The following is a 15,125-nucleotide window of genomic DNA, read 5'->3' as shown; positions in this document are numbered from 1 at the left end:
TCATACATATAGTTAAAACAACAAACAATATTAATAATTGTATACTAAAATACTCCCACTAACACACCTATGCACAAAAATGTGCTTATTGAGACCCAATCAAATCACTATTTTTGATGCATTGTGACAAAACTTAAAAAATTTATTCATATTTGATACATATGATGAGGACTATGGTTGGTTTAAAACTTCAAAAAACTAATAATATAAAAAAAAGCTTTAAAGAAAATAAAAATGATATTTGCTATGTATGATGAGGATTGATGCTGGTTTAAAAAAATTTATACAGCTTAAATTTTTATGAACACATTTTGGTGCTCTAGGTTTGTAGACGTAACTTTTTTGAAGCAATTTCTGTGATTAATTTATGACATTGTTTTTTAAACTGGGTGACAAATCCACTAACTCTCCGTCTCTCTCTGTCCTAAAGACAACATTCTGCTGTCTTCACGATGTGGTTGGACTCTCCATCACTCGGTGAGTGATGGAGAGACCGAGAGGGAGGCCCTCCAACATATCCCATGGGGAGAGCGGACAGAGACGAGTGTCAGTGGGTCAACTTTGACACATCCTTCACTTCCTCAATACACACACACTGTGAGACGCCTTCTGTGTTTAACCCTGCGCCAAAAGACGAGAAAAACACGAGTCAAGAGGGGTGGAGGAGAAGACCCGTCAACTCACAGGGCAACTGACGGTGACAGACAAGGCCAAACAATGAAACCATGTCCAGACCCCCACCTTTGTAAAGAACACTATAGTATCCCTCTCCTTCACACACACAGCGTCCCCCTCCTAAAGACACACACATTGAAAAACACAATGTTAGTCTCTCTCTGTCTCCCACCACCCAGCCTCTCTCTCTCTGTATGTCTCTCTAAGGCACAATGGTCGGGTGTCACACATGTCTGCTGCATATTTAGCCATCGCTTCCTCTCCCTGTCAGGGGAAACAAAGTTAGCCTTCCTCGGGGCTCACACGGCTCTATTTATAAACAACAACAAGGCTCGCCCTCCACAGGGTTTCACCAGAGAGCGACCCAACGTATTGTTTTGAGCGGACGAACATCTGTCTGTGGCTAACCTGCAGACGCCGCACAGCTCACTGTCTCAAACATGACTCACGTCTTTCAAGACTCGGTTTAGCACACAAAAAAAGAAAAGCCAAGAGTAAGCATGTTACATGGGAGGCATTTCCACACTCAAAAATGTGTTCTGTTTATTGCTGCTACTCGACTTGTGCAGGGCAGTTTTTTCTTTTGTGCTGCGTGTGCAGTTTTCATGTTAAACTGCTGCAGAGAAAGATCCTGTGCATGTGCTTATTTAAATATAATATACGAGCTATGACACAGCATGCTGCACATTCCACCTAGCCAACTAAAAACTTAACAATAATCAGAAATGACTTAATTACTTAATCTTGAGTTGAAAGCCAGAGATCACTCTCACATATAAAGGTAGGCTGGATCACTTCTGGTTTTTTTAGCTGTGTTTTTAGCAATTTTATTTATATGGCCCAACATCACAAACACAATTTAGAGCAAGTGATACCCTCTGTCCTTAGACCCTCTGTCCTTGGACCCTCTATCCTTAGACCCTCACACTGAGTGAGGAAAAAGTCCACAACCCTTGTGGGAAAATGGAGGAGAAACCTCAGGAAGATCCACAGAGGACGGACAGACACATGTCCGGAAAAAAGTTCTGCAGATTACAAACAAAACATCACAAAGAGAGGAAAGAGATAGAGACTAGGAGCATCTTCATTATCTCATCCAGGGTGTAACATCATGCCGTTGTCCCAACACAATCTGAGATTGTTTCGAGCTCCACATGTGACCCTCAGAAAAGGACAAGCCACACATGAAGGGCGGATGAGGATATAACTAATGTTAGCAGTAAGGAGTAGCTGTGTAATATATAGTAATAATGGTAGTTGTAATATTTGAGCTGTGGTGTTGAAGATCTGGAGTCAGGTGTACATGTGACATAAGAACAAAGAGCACAAACCACACTGACTTAAGTGCTGCCTCTTTCGTTCCCAATCCAGGCGCTTAATGCCGGTCCTTGTGCCGTGTAACTGGTGAGCGCGTTGGACGACCTGCACACAAAGCCAAACTGTGACTGCATTAAAACCAGTATTTGTTCCTCAAATCCAGAAAGAAAACCTTCAGTATATCAGGAATTCCTCAAAGAATTTGGCTTTTGTGTCGTGACAAACACTTATAGCAACACAAAGTGCAAATGTTCCACAGTGTTGATTCAACATTTTAAATGAACAATATTAACATATCAATCAGCACAATTTGTTATTGAAAGCTTAATATTTTTTCATGATTTCAAACATTTTTCATTTGTTTACATGACAAATAAAGTGGGCTGTAGTGTTTGGGAATAGAATACTATGTCTAGTTTATGTTTCTGTGGAAACAAATGGTGACATTTTTATGTTTTTGACAAATGCGAATAAACTTTACAAAGACAACAGAAACATTATTAACTGGCAGAAGTCTGTTGATTGGTTGTATAACTTGCCAAGCAAATTAATTATTAACTATTTCATTCATTAATTAATACATACATTATTAACATGTGTTTTTAGACTCAAGGCTAAATTCTGAATTCTTGAAAAGAAGCACAACATCTTCAGGTATGATGTTCCGATAAACGTGTTTTTAAATTCGTGGACATTTTGCATATTTCGCTAAACAATTTCCGTGAAATAAACACTGTAAAACACACACATGCGAACTGAAACCTGAGCACAACACAAAACATCTCAAATGTTTTGTTGAATGTAATTCTTCCATTCAAAAAACCACCCACAACACTGTCGCATCCAGCAGTTAACGGTTTAGCAGGACTTTGTTTGGTTAAGGATTAACTAAGAGTTCCTGGACGTGATATCAACACCATTTATCAACGTCACTCTGTCAACACGGCAGCCTCACATCATTTACACTCGCTCAAGTCATGTAGAACTATATAAGCCCTTTGCAGGAAATCAAATCCAAACAAACTAATACAACGAAACACCCAGTGACATGTGGACCATTGTGCTGGTGTGCAGAGTGAAAAATAACACTCAGTGCGAAAGAATAAGGACTGTTCCCTGCGTCGAGGTGGATTTATTAGTGAAATATCCCTTTAAAACAACTTCACATTCGCTGATGATCTGTAAGAAACACGTTCACGTTTGTTTACAGTGTGAGAGAATGAATATCAGGTTTAAGACGAGATCTTGTTGCATTTGGAAATAAATGCAGGAAATGACATTTGAGTTCATCTCACGGACGAACACTGATTGAGGAGAAATAAGGACAAGGGAAAGAAGAAGAAGAAGAAGAAGAAGTGGAAATAGAGGGGAAACATAGGTGAACACAGGAAATTGAATGTGAAAGAAAGAAAAGGAGAAAAGAACACAGGAGGAGTGAGCAGAGAGCAACGGAGGTGAACCCTGATTGTTTTGGCCCGGAGTGTGACTGACTGGGTTTGGTGGCCTGATTTGCCGCGGGAGAAGAGGAGGGAGGAGGAGGAGGGTTGGGGATTTGATAATGTCGTGTTGCGGGCCCTCACCTTCAAAGGGCGGCCCCTGAAAGGCCCTACTAATCACAACATGTGATGAGACCGGTAGAACAAAGACAGCCGGGCAGAAAATAACAGCGTGGGAACTCTTGGTGAACTTGAAATACAACAAGAGAGAGCTCCCCCCCATCCTCCTCCTGGTTTTACACACACACACACACACACACACACACACACACTCATACAGAGCCAGAAACAACTGTGGATGCACACCTGTGTTTATTGTGACAAAGGCCTCAGGTTGCATGAAGTGTGTGTGAACGTACCTTCCACACACACACACACACACGCACACGCACACACACAGACACGCACACACAGGACATATATAATCATTCCAGTGAGTGTGTGTGAGTGCATCTGTGTGTCTGTGCTGCTGCTATACGCTGCAGCCTTGTACAACAACAATAAGATGAAAACAGCCCTAAGTGCTTCCTGTCATTCATAAGAACCAAAAAAAATCCCCAGCACAGCCTCTGCTCTCTGTGATTCGTTTTAAGGCTCCCACTGATAAGGATTGCCATATTATTATTGTGTGTGTGTGTGTATCCATCAAAAGTTCCGTTAATCTTCGTTAAGATAGATCACAGGCACTCGCCGCGGCGTGTTTTAATTGGTGTTGCAGTACCTGATGAATCGCGGTTTTATATTACATTCACGTCCAGAGTGCACGTTTCCTCACCCTCGTTCATCCATCGCCTCTGCAGTTGGACATGACGATGTGTGTGATTTATTTTAAAGAATGACCTTCAGTGACATTTGAAAACATCGGGCGGGGTTTCCCATCGCAGACAGTTTTGTGGGTTGGATTGAAAATGTCGTCGTGCCAGTACCGACTGGTTTCACTGTGGACAATGAAACAATGACAACAACGCCTGTGTCTTTGAAATGAAGTTGTTTTCATAGTCACTTTAATCAAATGTAACAGCAAGCGCGGCAATAAAGTTCGAGTTGATTAAATTCCTGTCGGTTGAGTTGCTGTTGTTTTTTCATGACACCGATGATATATGTTTTTATTTGATTAATGAAGTTTGTAAAACTCCTTCCATGCAGGATTTCTTATGTAAACAGATACAACTCTATGTGCCAAGGACTGTTTGAATATATTACACTTAGAATAATAAGTGTTAGACAGAGTGATGGATACATTTATGTTAGATATAAACCTACTGTATAGATGACATACTGCACATGTTAGACCTTTGTAAAGTGGGAATAGTTGAGTAAAAGTACAAGTATCTTAGCAGAAAATGACTTTGGTAGAATTTGAAATTGCGTAAAAGTCTTAAAGTATGTGACATTTACTGTACTTAAGCATCAAAAGTCATTTTCTGATATGAAAAGTTTGCCATGGTCACTCAGTACTCAGTAGAATAAAAAGAAAAGTTGCTAGAAATTCAAAATACAGATATGTGAATGTTGTACTTAAGTACAGCGACAAACCTTTGTCTGCTGTAACTACAGTCGTGGAATAAGGTAGACTCATTTACTTCAGCAAAAGTTGTTGTATCACTTATTATTATTATTATTATTATTATTATTATTATTATTATTATAATAAGCATTCAGACAACCTTTCATTTAGATTCTCTTAAAAAAACAGAACAGGTCGAACCAGAGTTCTCCACCAAGAATCATCTCCCTGTGAGGCACCAGAGCAAACCACTGCACCACTGTGCCAAGTTCCAGTACATTATTATTAAAATGTTTTACTGCATATAAAGTCTTACAAACTAAATGTTACACTACAGTGAAAAGCAAAACGAGCTGGACACACTTTAATAAAATGTCTTCATAGATTAAAAGGTCCAAATTAAAGGTATCTGAAGTACTCAGATGTAGAAAAATATGAAAATCCTTGAATACATGGATATGAAAACCAGTGTGTTTCCACTCAACTGTCCTGAGTCCACAACTTATTGACTTTAGTTTGAGTCGTAATTTCATTACGTTTTCTTCTTGGTACATTTTACAGATGTTTATTTTACAATGCAGAACGACCAATGTCATGGTTACGTTGTTTTAAATATCACATTGAAAGCTGTTGTTGTTGTTGGGTGAGTTTTATTTCAAGGTGGATTGTATATAAGGAGACACATTATATATCTATATTGATTTTATTTGGTAATAAAATCAGAAGAAGAGTTAATATCATGGTCTGTATTTATACAGAGCTTTTTCTAGTCTCTAGTTTCTAGAGCTGCTTTATTCACCCATTCACACGCTGCAAAATGGAGTTAAGTGTCTTGCTCAAGGACACATATAGACTAGCAGAGCCAGGAATTCAAACCACAACCTTCCAGTTGAAAGACAGCTCGCCCTACCACTGAGCCACCATGGCTCAATCCTAACTCCTCACTTTTTTTCACTACTTTTACTTCTAAAACTCAAGTACATTTTATATCAGAAAATGACTTTTGATACTTAAGTACAGTAAATGTCATTTTCTTAAATAATATTATAAAAACAAGTGACTTCAACTTCTTCCAAAGTCAGTTTCTGGTAACATACTTAAGTATTCATTTAAGGTACTTTATACGTTCATTTATAATTAACTAATAGTTCATTAATAGAATATTCACTTCCTCACTCGGGACATTTTAATGCAGAAATGTTATCCGTGACAAGTCATATGATGACAACTCACTAGTTCGAACGACTTAAGATTCTTTATAATAACAAAAAAAAGCCTCTTTTAAATCAGCTGAATCTCTCCTCTCTCTTTATTATCACCGTGCATTCTCCATGTGTGTGTGTGTGTGTGTTAACTCTAACTGTGGCCACATGTGAGACCCTGCAGGAGACTCTCCAGCTCCTCGTGCAGTAACATGAGCCTCATGTGTACACAAACACAACCAGCAGCTCTGTCAAATTATTTGGGGAGTGTGACCATTACAGGAGCCACCGGTCCTGTGGTGGTGATGTGGAAACATGCGTGATGCTCTTTTGTTGAAGTCCTTGAAGTCCCCACTGCGTCTCGAGCGCGCATGAGGTCTCTCTGTGGGGTAAGATTAGACTTGTTGGCTTCCTCTGGTTGCGGCAGCGCTCTCTGTCTCTCTGCTCCCGGGCTGAGTTAGTATTGGATTACAGGTTCACACGCTCGCTCGCAGACCGCCCGTCGCCCCGACCAATTGCTCCATTCATTCCAGCGCCGGAGACGGCCGCCGGCCTCTGATTGGTTATCAGCGGCGGTTGGGGAACTTTCCCACGGCCAGCGCGTGCTGACAGCCGGCCAGCCACTCCTCATCGCCACCGGGACATACACAGGGGGAGGACGGGGGGAGAGAGGAGGGAGAGGAGGCGAGGGAGGACAGGGGGCGGCGGTGGTTGTGGCGAGGGACACACAGGCACGGACCGAAAGTCCATTGGACCCCTGTCAAAGGATATCCAAAGATCCTCTATGCTCTGATAGAGCACCCACTCGCAGTCTTGTGTAAAGTACAGATATCCTACCAGAAAATGACTTTGGTAGAAGTTGATATCATATTATATTATATTATATTATATTATATGATATTATATAATATTACTTAAACTATATGACTTACTGTGAAAAGTCATTTTCTGATATAAAATATAGGCTACTTACGTTTTTAGAAGTAAAAGTATTAAAGAGTGAGGAGTTAGGATTGGGCCATGGTGGCTCAGTGGTGGGGCGAGTTGTCTTTTAACTGGAAGGTTGTGGTTTCAATTCCTGGCTCTTCTAGTCTATATGTGTCCTGGAGCAAGACACTTAACCCTATGTTTCAGTGTGTGAATGGGTATGAAAGATAGGTAAAGTTAACTGTTGTGTAAAGCAGCTCATCAAGACTAGAAAAGACCATAACCAACTCTTCTTCTTCGGACTTTGAGTAACAAAGGTTGTTAGAGGAAATGTAGTGGAGTAAAAGTACAGATACATGACCAGATAAGTTTGATCTAAAAAAGTGATGACATTGGAATCTATCTATAGTTCTAAATATCTGTCAATATAAACTTGGAAATAGTTGGTAAAAATGAAGGTAGAATGAAGCAGTCACTGTTTTTGTTCATGTTACATTATCTTCTTTAAAGTCATGGTTATTTTAAGCAGGACTGTATGTAATCAGTGTCTTACAGTACACACAGAAGACAGTGTTCAGCACTGGTTCAAAGGGAGCCATGTTTCTCAGCCCAACACACCTGACTTGAATAATGCGGGTCGTTATCAGGCGTCTGCAGTGTTTGCTGACAAGCTGAGGGTTTGAATCAGGTGTGTTGTGTTGCAGCAGGGAAACATGTAAAACATGCAGGACAGTGGGGTCACCAGGACCGAGACTGAGAAACTGCTGAACTAGAGCATGATTTACAGCAGAGAAAATGTGTCACAGCACTGCATAACATAACATAACATAACATTGTGTTTGCTATTGTCTTTTGATTATTTTCCCACTGGGTTAGTTTTTGGGTTACACAAGAATCAAGCATTTTTATTGTCATTTTGAGGACATAACAAAATTTTGCAGTGACTCACACAGGCACACAGTAAAATAACAAAATGAACGAAAGACCTAACAAAACACTTAAATGAAACACAACAAAATATGAAACTTCAAGTACGTGGTAATAAAGTGCAGCTTAGTGCAAGGTCAAAGTTCAAAGGTCAAAGTTGAGAAAGTATTTAAAATATAGCATACATTAAGACATGCATTCATCATTTGTCAGGTGAGCCTTCAACAACACTGTTCCCATCACAAACAAACAGTTCTTAATATACTCACATCAAAAAAAATTTCCAACTTCCAAAAAATCAAACTTCCCCTTTAAATTTGATTAAATGTTCAGAGGGGAAAAACTGTTAAATATTTAATCACACTAGAAATAATATAATATTAATATTTTACCCTCAAACGGTTATTATTTTGTCAAGAGTAGTTTTAAATGTGTTTATTTCAGAGTGGTTTATGAGAAACATGAGTTTTACAGTTTCCACAAACGCCGTCAGAGTGAGACGTCTTCACTTTTTTTCATCTCCCACATTGAGCTCGGAGGCCAAACTGCACTGTCAGTCAAACCCTCGCCCGCTCTGCGATTGGCTGTTACTACTCCTAGTCTCCGCCCTCTCTGATCGGGAGCGGCGTTGAAATGACACCGTGGGAAAGCTGTGCGCTACAAACACAGGCGCTCGGGGCAAACTTGGACAGACACACGTCTGAGAGACACGGAGACACACGCACACACGCATACAGACGAACTGAAGGACTATCACTGAGGACGTGTCAAAATGAAGAGGAATCACGACTTTAGCTCCTCTGACAGCGAGCTGGACGAGACTATTGAGGTGGAGAAGGAGAGCGCAGACGAGAATGGGTGAGTTCTTTTGGCCTTGAAGTCTGTTTTTTAATTATTACTCTTAAGTGGTTCCACGTAATGGATTGCGGAAGTGAACAACATTGTTGTTCGATTTGTACAAAACGAAAAGTAAAGAGTGAAGTCACCGACTGAACCTCCATGTGCTTTAATCTCTTTAAGGAATATGAGTTCTCCTCTGGGCTCCATGTCTCCTGCCACATCCACTCAGGTGCAGGCGAGGAAACGGCGTCGAGGAGTAAGTCACTCTTTTTTTATTATACGTCTTAATTTTGAAGGGAAAAAATACATGTATGCAGTGGGAAACCTCGTGATTGTTGTCTCCAGATTCTTTAACATGCAATTAATGTGATAAATAAACCGTGTTGTTTGCTTTCCCCCCCACAGATAATTGAGAAACGGCGCCGTGACAGGATCAACAACAGTCTGAGTGAGCTCCGCAGGCTGGTGCCCAGCGCCTTTGAGAAACAGGTCAGTCATAATAAACAATACAAAGAAAAAACAACTCTTAATATTACCAGTGAAGAGTTAAACAAAAAAATGGAACCACAAGCTTTTGTTTTAATTGTATACATGTATTATTTATTATTAAAGGGCTCAGCCAAACTGGAGAAAGCAGAGATTCTGCAGATGACTGTTGACCACCTCAAGATGCTTCACGCAGCCGGAGGCAAAGGTACGTGTCTGAAAATGATGATTCACTGTTGCCAGACAGCCCTCACCTGTTGCATAGTCTCATTTAAATCCTCCTGGGTTCACTTCATATGTAATGGCTTCTTTTTTTAAAAGTAGAATAATGTAGAACTCTGAGTCAAACAAACCATTGTATAATATTTTGTGATATTCAGGAGCAACATTTTCCCTCATGTATATCAAGAAATAAATAATATACAGCAGAAACATGTGTTACTGCTGTGCAGAGTTATGTTCAGGGACTTTTACATTAATCCCTGTAATACAGACAGTGTTTAATGTATGAGTTTGAAGAAAATAAGATTATTTTCTTTTTTTTTTGGTTGTGTTTATGAGGACATACGGGAGTAACTGTCAGAAAGTCCTTCATGTTTTCTTATGGATGAATGATTAAGAAAAACTTGAGTTGTTCTTCAGACAGGGAACGACTGTAATTGTTTATATATAAATCCATGAGGGTTAGGCACGTTTTTGTGCACCTTTTGTACTCTCCCATGGTGCCAGAGCTGTGGGCACATTGATTCATGTCAAACAGAGCTCCTCCATTTCTGGAAAAACGAGTTATGTGGTCGATGTGAGCTGAAGATTAGCTGATTATTATTATCATCTTTTTTTTCTTTTTTTTTTTTTAAACTAATCAAGTGTTTATATTCTTCCCACAGGTTACTTTGACGCTCATGCCCTGGCGATGGACTACCGTGGTTTGGGTTTCAGGGAGTGTCTGGCTGAGACGGCTCGTTACCTGAGTATAATTGAAGGCCTGGAGAGTACAGACCCTCTGAGGATGCGTCTGGTCTCCCACCTGAACAACTACGCCAGCCAGAGAGAGGCTCACTCGGGCCTGAGTCACCTGGCGTGGGGCTCTGCCTTCGGATCCCCGCCCGCCCACCTCACCCACCCTCTCCTCCTCCAGCACCAGCAGGGCCCAACTTTGCCGCCTTTACCCCGCAGCACCACCAGCAGCCCGCAGACGCCTCTGTCGTCCACGTCCACCTCATCCACTTCCTCCTCGCCGTCCTCGTCCTCGTCGGTTGCAGAGACTCACGTAGCAGGCAGACGCAGCAGCAGTGCCACCCCCCACTCGGATCAAGGCCCAATTCGGGTTCCCCCCACGACTGTCGCACCTACCACCGTCCTGCATCCGGCTTTGGTCCCGTCATCGGCGTCAAAGCTCTCCCCTCCTCTCCTCTCCTCCCTCTCGGCGTTCCCCTTCCCCTTCAGCACCTTCCCCATCATGTCCCCCGTCACCACCATCAGCCCCCCCACCCCGACGTCCAGTGTGGGGAAACCCTACAGACCGTGGGGCATGGAGATAGGAGCTTTCTGACTGAAGTGAACACAATCTGCATTATAGACTCTAATCCACCACCCAGCTGAGCTGGACTTTCAAGGACAAGACTTTATATCAACTAAGAAAGTACTATTTTTTTCTATGACTTCGCCTGTTGAGGATATACATAGCTATAGGATTTTTATTTTCTTGCCAGTGTATTGTGTTTTGTGTAGAAGGAAGAAAAACAGGCAGGAGAGGAGGGAGAGGTGCAGCGAAAAAGGCAACAGGAATGATTGATTGTGTTGATTGATCTGTGTTCCTGCCCCTTTTTTTTTTTTTATTTTGTTGTGTTTTAGAAGTTTCACCCACTCTTCTTGGCCAATCAGGACTGGCTTTTCCAGATGGTCAAGCAGTTGCCGTCCGTCAAGTTCCTGGGTGAAACTGTCCCCGCCCACTTTTGTGTCCCCCGCACAACACCCCACATTCTGAGCTGACACACACAGTGTTGATGCCCTGGTTACACACACACACACACACACACACACAGAGGGCGGAGGGCTTGACGTGGTTTCAGCGTCTCCTCCTTTTGACAGCATTTTATGGGGTGGAATAACCGGAGCCAGGTGTTTGTTTGATTAAATAGTGGGAACAGAAGTTATCTACCAGCTTGGTTGAAATAAACGTAGCCATGATTTACCCACAACATCTGAAGTTGAACTGGTGCTCCATTGTTCAAGCGCACTTCCGTCCATCCTGGTCCCTCTCTACAGTAAATTCTGTCCTTTTAACAAAATGAAGTTTCACATATGTTTTACCAACTTTTACTGTTCTGTTTTGTTTTCTCATGTAAATGATGTTAGGGGTGATTTTTATCACCGTGTCTCTTGTGCTTGCTCAACGCGGCAGCATCGGCGTCAAAGTGCGTCCCCCCCCCGAGATGGAGGAGAGTTTCTACTCCATTCATCAGAGCAGCTGCAGTAAAACAAGGCCAGAACAATTAGAAATCCTTGCCTCCTCATTTCCTCCAGATATTTCGGTGTCTCCTGATGGACCTCACTGTGAGACTGTGTATCTTATGTTTGTACAAAACGCAGAGCGAGGACTGACAGATGCAGTTTTCATACTTTTAAAAGCTGCTGTCTGTGGTAATGATACAATTCCCTGTAATAAAGAGTTCTGATACATCACAAGTGGCTTTATTCATGTGTTTATGTGTGTATGAATGTACTTCTGAGTGCTTGTGTGTGTGTGTGTGTGTGTGTGTGTAGTGCACAGCGATGCTGCTTGTTTCTCTCAGTATGTGCACAGGAAACCATTAACAAGGAGGGGATATCCTGGACAATAGCAGCCTGGCTGGCCCCATGTGCTTCGTGGGAACTAGAGGAGGAGGAGGAGGAAAGAGAAAGGGAGGGAAGGTTTGAAGGAGATGAAGAAGAAGAAGAAGGGAATGAATTGGGCATAGAGTCAAAGATGGAGGAAAAGAAATAAAAGGAACAGGTGGATAAAGGAGACGGAGACACACAGAGAAGGAGGAAGTGTGTTCAGTGTTCAGAGAACAGCTTTGAGTGTTTGCCATCGTTTCACTTTGCACCGGTTGCACTTTCTGTTCTCCGCTCCTACACACACACACACACACACACTGTTTCTGAGTAAGGCAGGGCCAGGTTATGACGTCATCGTCTCTGCAGCCAAAAAACAAAACACCAGAGACCCTTTTTTTTAGTGAAGACAGCTTGTCTTATGTCTCCATCTAGTGGTCATTGCTGGCACTGCAGAATCGTGTCTGAATGTACTGTATGCAAATAATCTTATTGGATTATTACTATTATTACTATTATTAACAAATCACCTTGGAGGCATTATTCTAATAAGATGGAGCTAATTGCTTTAAAACTGTTGTGTTTTTAATCCATAAACTGGAGAGTAGTGCAGTGGATTACACAGAGGAATAAAGACATGTTTATTCTTATCTTTTACAACAGTTTGAAGACATTCAGTGTTTTACTCAAGGGAAGTGCAATTGTATTTTATGATTGTTAAGCATCAATACGATGGACAGTTTCGAGTCCGGTTATCTGTCCAATGTTTCTTGTTTATCAGCATATATCTCCCCCTGCAGGACACCATCACAGCACTGGGCAGCTCCTCCAGTGACAGACTGAAACATCCAACATGTCCAAAGGAGCGTTATTGCGTTAAGTGCAATATACATTTACAATATCTCATGTTCAATCTTTGTTTATACTGTACATATCAAGCCCATACTGTATTTATATCCTGGTAACTGTCTATAATGTACATTGTATTTAAACTTTTCATAGTCGTATTGTTAATATCGTTCTATATTGTACTTTCATATAATGTGGAAATGCATGTTTATTATTATCTTTACTGTCTTTGCTGTACATTTCCCCACTGCGGGGCTACTATCTTATCTTATCTTATCTTACTAATGTTATTTATATTACCTATGTAAGGTGAGGGAAGTCAGGAGCAGGTGAGCTGGCTCAGAGTTTGTCAGCTCTAGCAATCCATCAAATATCATGAAAATAGCTCAGCATCCGAGGACATAGTAAAGCTTTTCACTACTACAAGGAAGTTAAGCTTCAATATGCAGGACTATTTCCTGCTATTTCTGAAGTTTTTGTGTATTTTTTTCCATGACATGTGCCTGGCAGCCAACAACATTGGATCACCTGGAATCTCAGTAAGTCACTTCTCATTGATTCAATTAGGAGAAATCTTAAAATGATTAATTAAACAAAGATGTATTGGTGTCCAACGATCATCCCTAATCACACATGGCCACTGATTATCATCAAATCTGACATATGTGTTTGATGTAAACATTGTTTTGTGTGTGTGTGTGTGTGAAAGAAGTCACTCTTTGACGCACTTTCATTCACTGAACCCCAAATCTTTATTAACCACTGCTTGCTCACAACGATATATGTGGAGAGGGGGAAACACACAAATGGACAGAGAGGAGAGAGAGAGAGAGAGAGAGGCAGGTATGACAGTCACCGTCTGTGCTGAACAGCTGTTTTACACCGCGACTGTGTCCATTTATGCTTCACCTGGTCAAACATTCGGTCATCTACCCGCCTGATCTGAAATACACGCTCACACACACTCACTCACGCTCACACACACACACACACACACACACACCTATGGGCCTATACCGTGCATTCGCCAGGGTTCAACCTCAGGCTTCAACAACCCCCTGGTCATAAACTGTTCGGATACTTTAATACACTCATATACACCTTTTACAGATGGAAATACTGTGTCCATGAATGATTGGGTGGGTGCGGTGATACCTGTTATGGCTTAAATAAGTTTCTTGCGCCGACCTTTCGGCAGCTTTTACAGTGTATTGGAGTGAAGTGCAATGACTCCAGTAGGCGCTGATGACGTTGAGCTCTACTCTAGCCCCTATGAGACGCAGAGAGGTGTAACTGCTTTGATTTTTCCTTCAGTGTGAGAGTCACAGTCTGACCTAAGGAGGGTTTTTTTTGTTCTTTGTGTTGCTATGATGCACTTAAACCTCGGCTGTGTTGTATATTGTACAGTAAGACATGGTTGACAATGAGACTGTGAGCTTGTTTGTGAGAGATATAAGAGGCCCGCCATCGGTCAGGGATGTTCTATTAAAATTCCTGGTGCCAGATGGACAGAGTTTAGCCGGCTCCCCCTGAGCTCTGTGCTGTGATTTGAATAAACGGCTGCCCATGTACAGTAAAGAGCGTGTGAGTGAGTGCTTCTACAGTATGTATATACATAGAGAGATGAAGAGGCTGCAGGTGGAGAGAAGGAGGATGAGGATGGGCTCATTAAATGCTATAGTGTTCTCCTGTGGCACGGTCACCATCTACCTCACAGGAATGGGTGTGCAGCGATGGCTCGCAGTCCCCACAGAAATGCATCCTGTCCCCTTTCCCTTCTGCCAACTTCTCTGCACACGTCCCTTCACTAATTGGAACGCTGGCAAGAACCGTATGGAAAATCACTCAAACACGGATCCAGTTTTTGCTTCCAGATCTAAGAGGGGGGTGGCTGGGGGGTGGGATGAGTCAGCGTCCTCTTGCAGGGACGAGAGGGAAAGGAGCCAGGATGCAGGGCCCTGTGAGGACGCGAGCGTCCGCAGCAAACATCAGCTAGCTGTCAAACTCACGACAAACATCTAAGTCTGTTACCACACAAGATAAACTGTAACAAAAAAAAAGATTCTCAGGCTGAAATGAACC

General features: G+C 41.9%; 1 protein-coding gene across 2 annotated transcripts; it reads left to right on the top strand.

Annotated features, from left to right (window-relative positions):
* Nucleotides 1–8,699: 8,699 nt before the first annotated feature.
* hey1 (hes-related family bHLH transcription factor with YRPW motif 1) lies at nt 8,700–12,062 on the top strand. 2 transcript variants are annotated; one of them, XM_044052016.1, is made up of 5 exons: nt 8,703–8,909; nt 9,072–9,147; nt 9,297–9,380; nt 9,504–9,585; nt 10,265–12,062. In XM_044052016.1, the coding sequence occupies exons 1-5, from the start codon at nt 8,824–8,826 to the stop codon at nt 10,927–10,929; spliced, it is 993 nt and encodes a 330-aa protein (XP_043907951.1). In that variant the 5' UTR covers nt 8,703–8,823; the 3' UTR covers nt 10,930–12,062. The 2 variants fall into 2 exon arrangements, with proteins under 2 accessions (XP_043907950.1, XP_043907951.1); XM_044052015.1 differs by having other exon boundaries at nt 8,700–8,909; nt 9,297–9,585.
* The last annotated feature ends 3,063 nt before the right edge of the window (nt 12,063–15,125 follow it).

This window comes from Solea senegalensis, linkage group LG20 (assembly GCF_019176455.1).
Source record: "Solea senegalensis isolate Sse05_10M linkage group LG20, IFAPA_SoseM_1, whole genome shotgun sequence".
NCBI lineage: Eukaryota > Metazoa > Chordata > Actinopteri > Pleuronectiformes > Soleidae > Solea > Solea senegalensis.
This window is presented reverse-complemented; position numbering and strand designations above follow the sequence as displayed.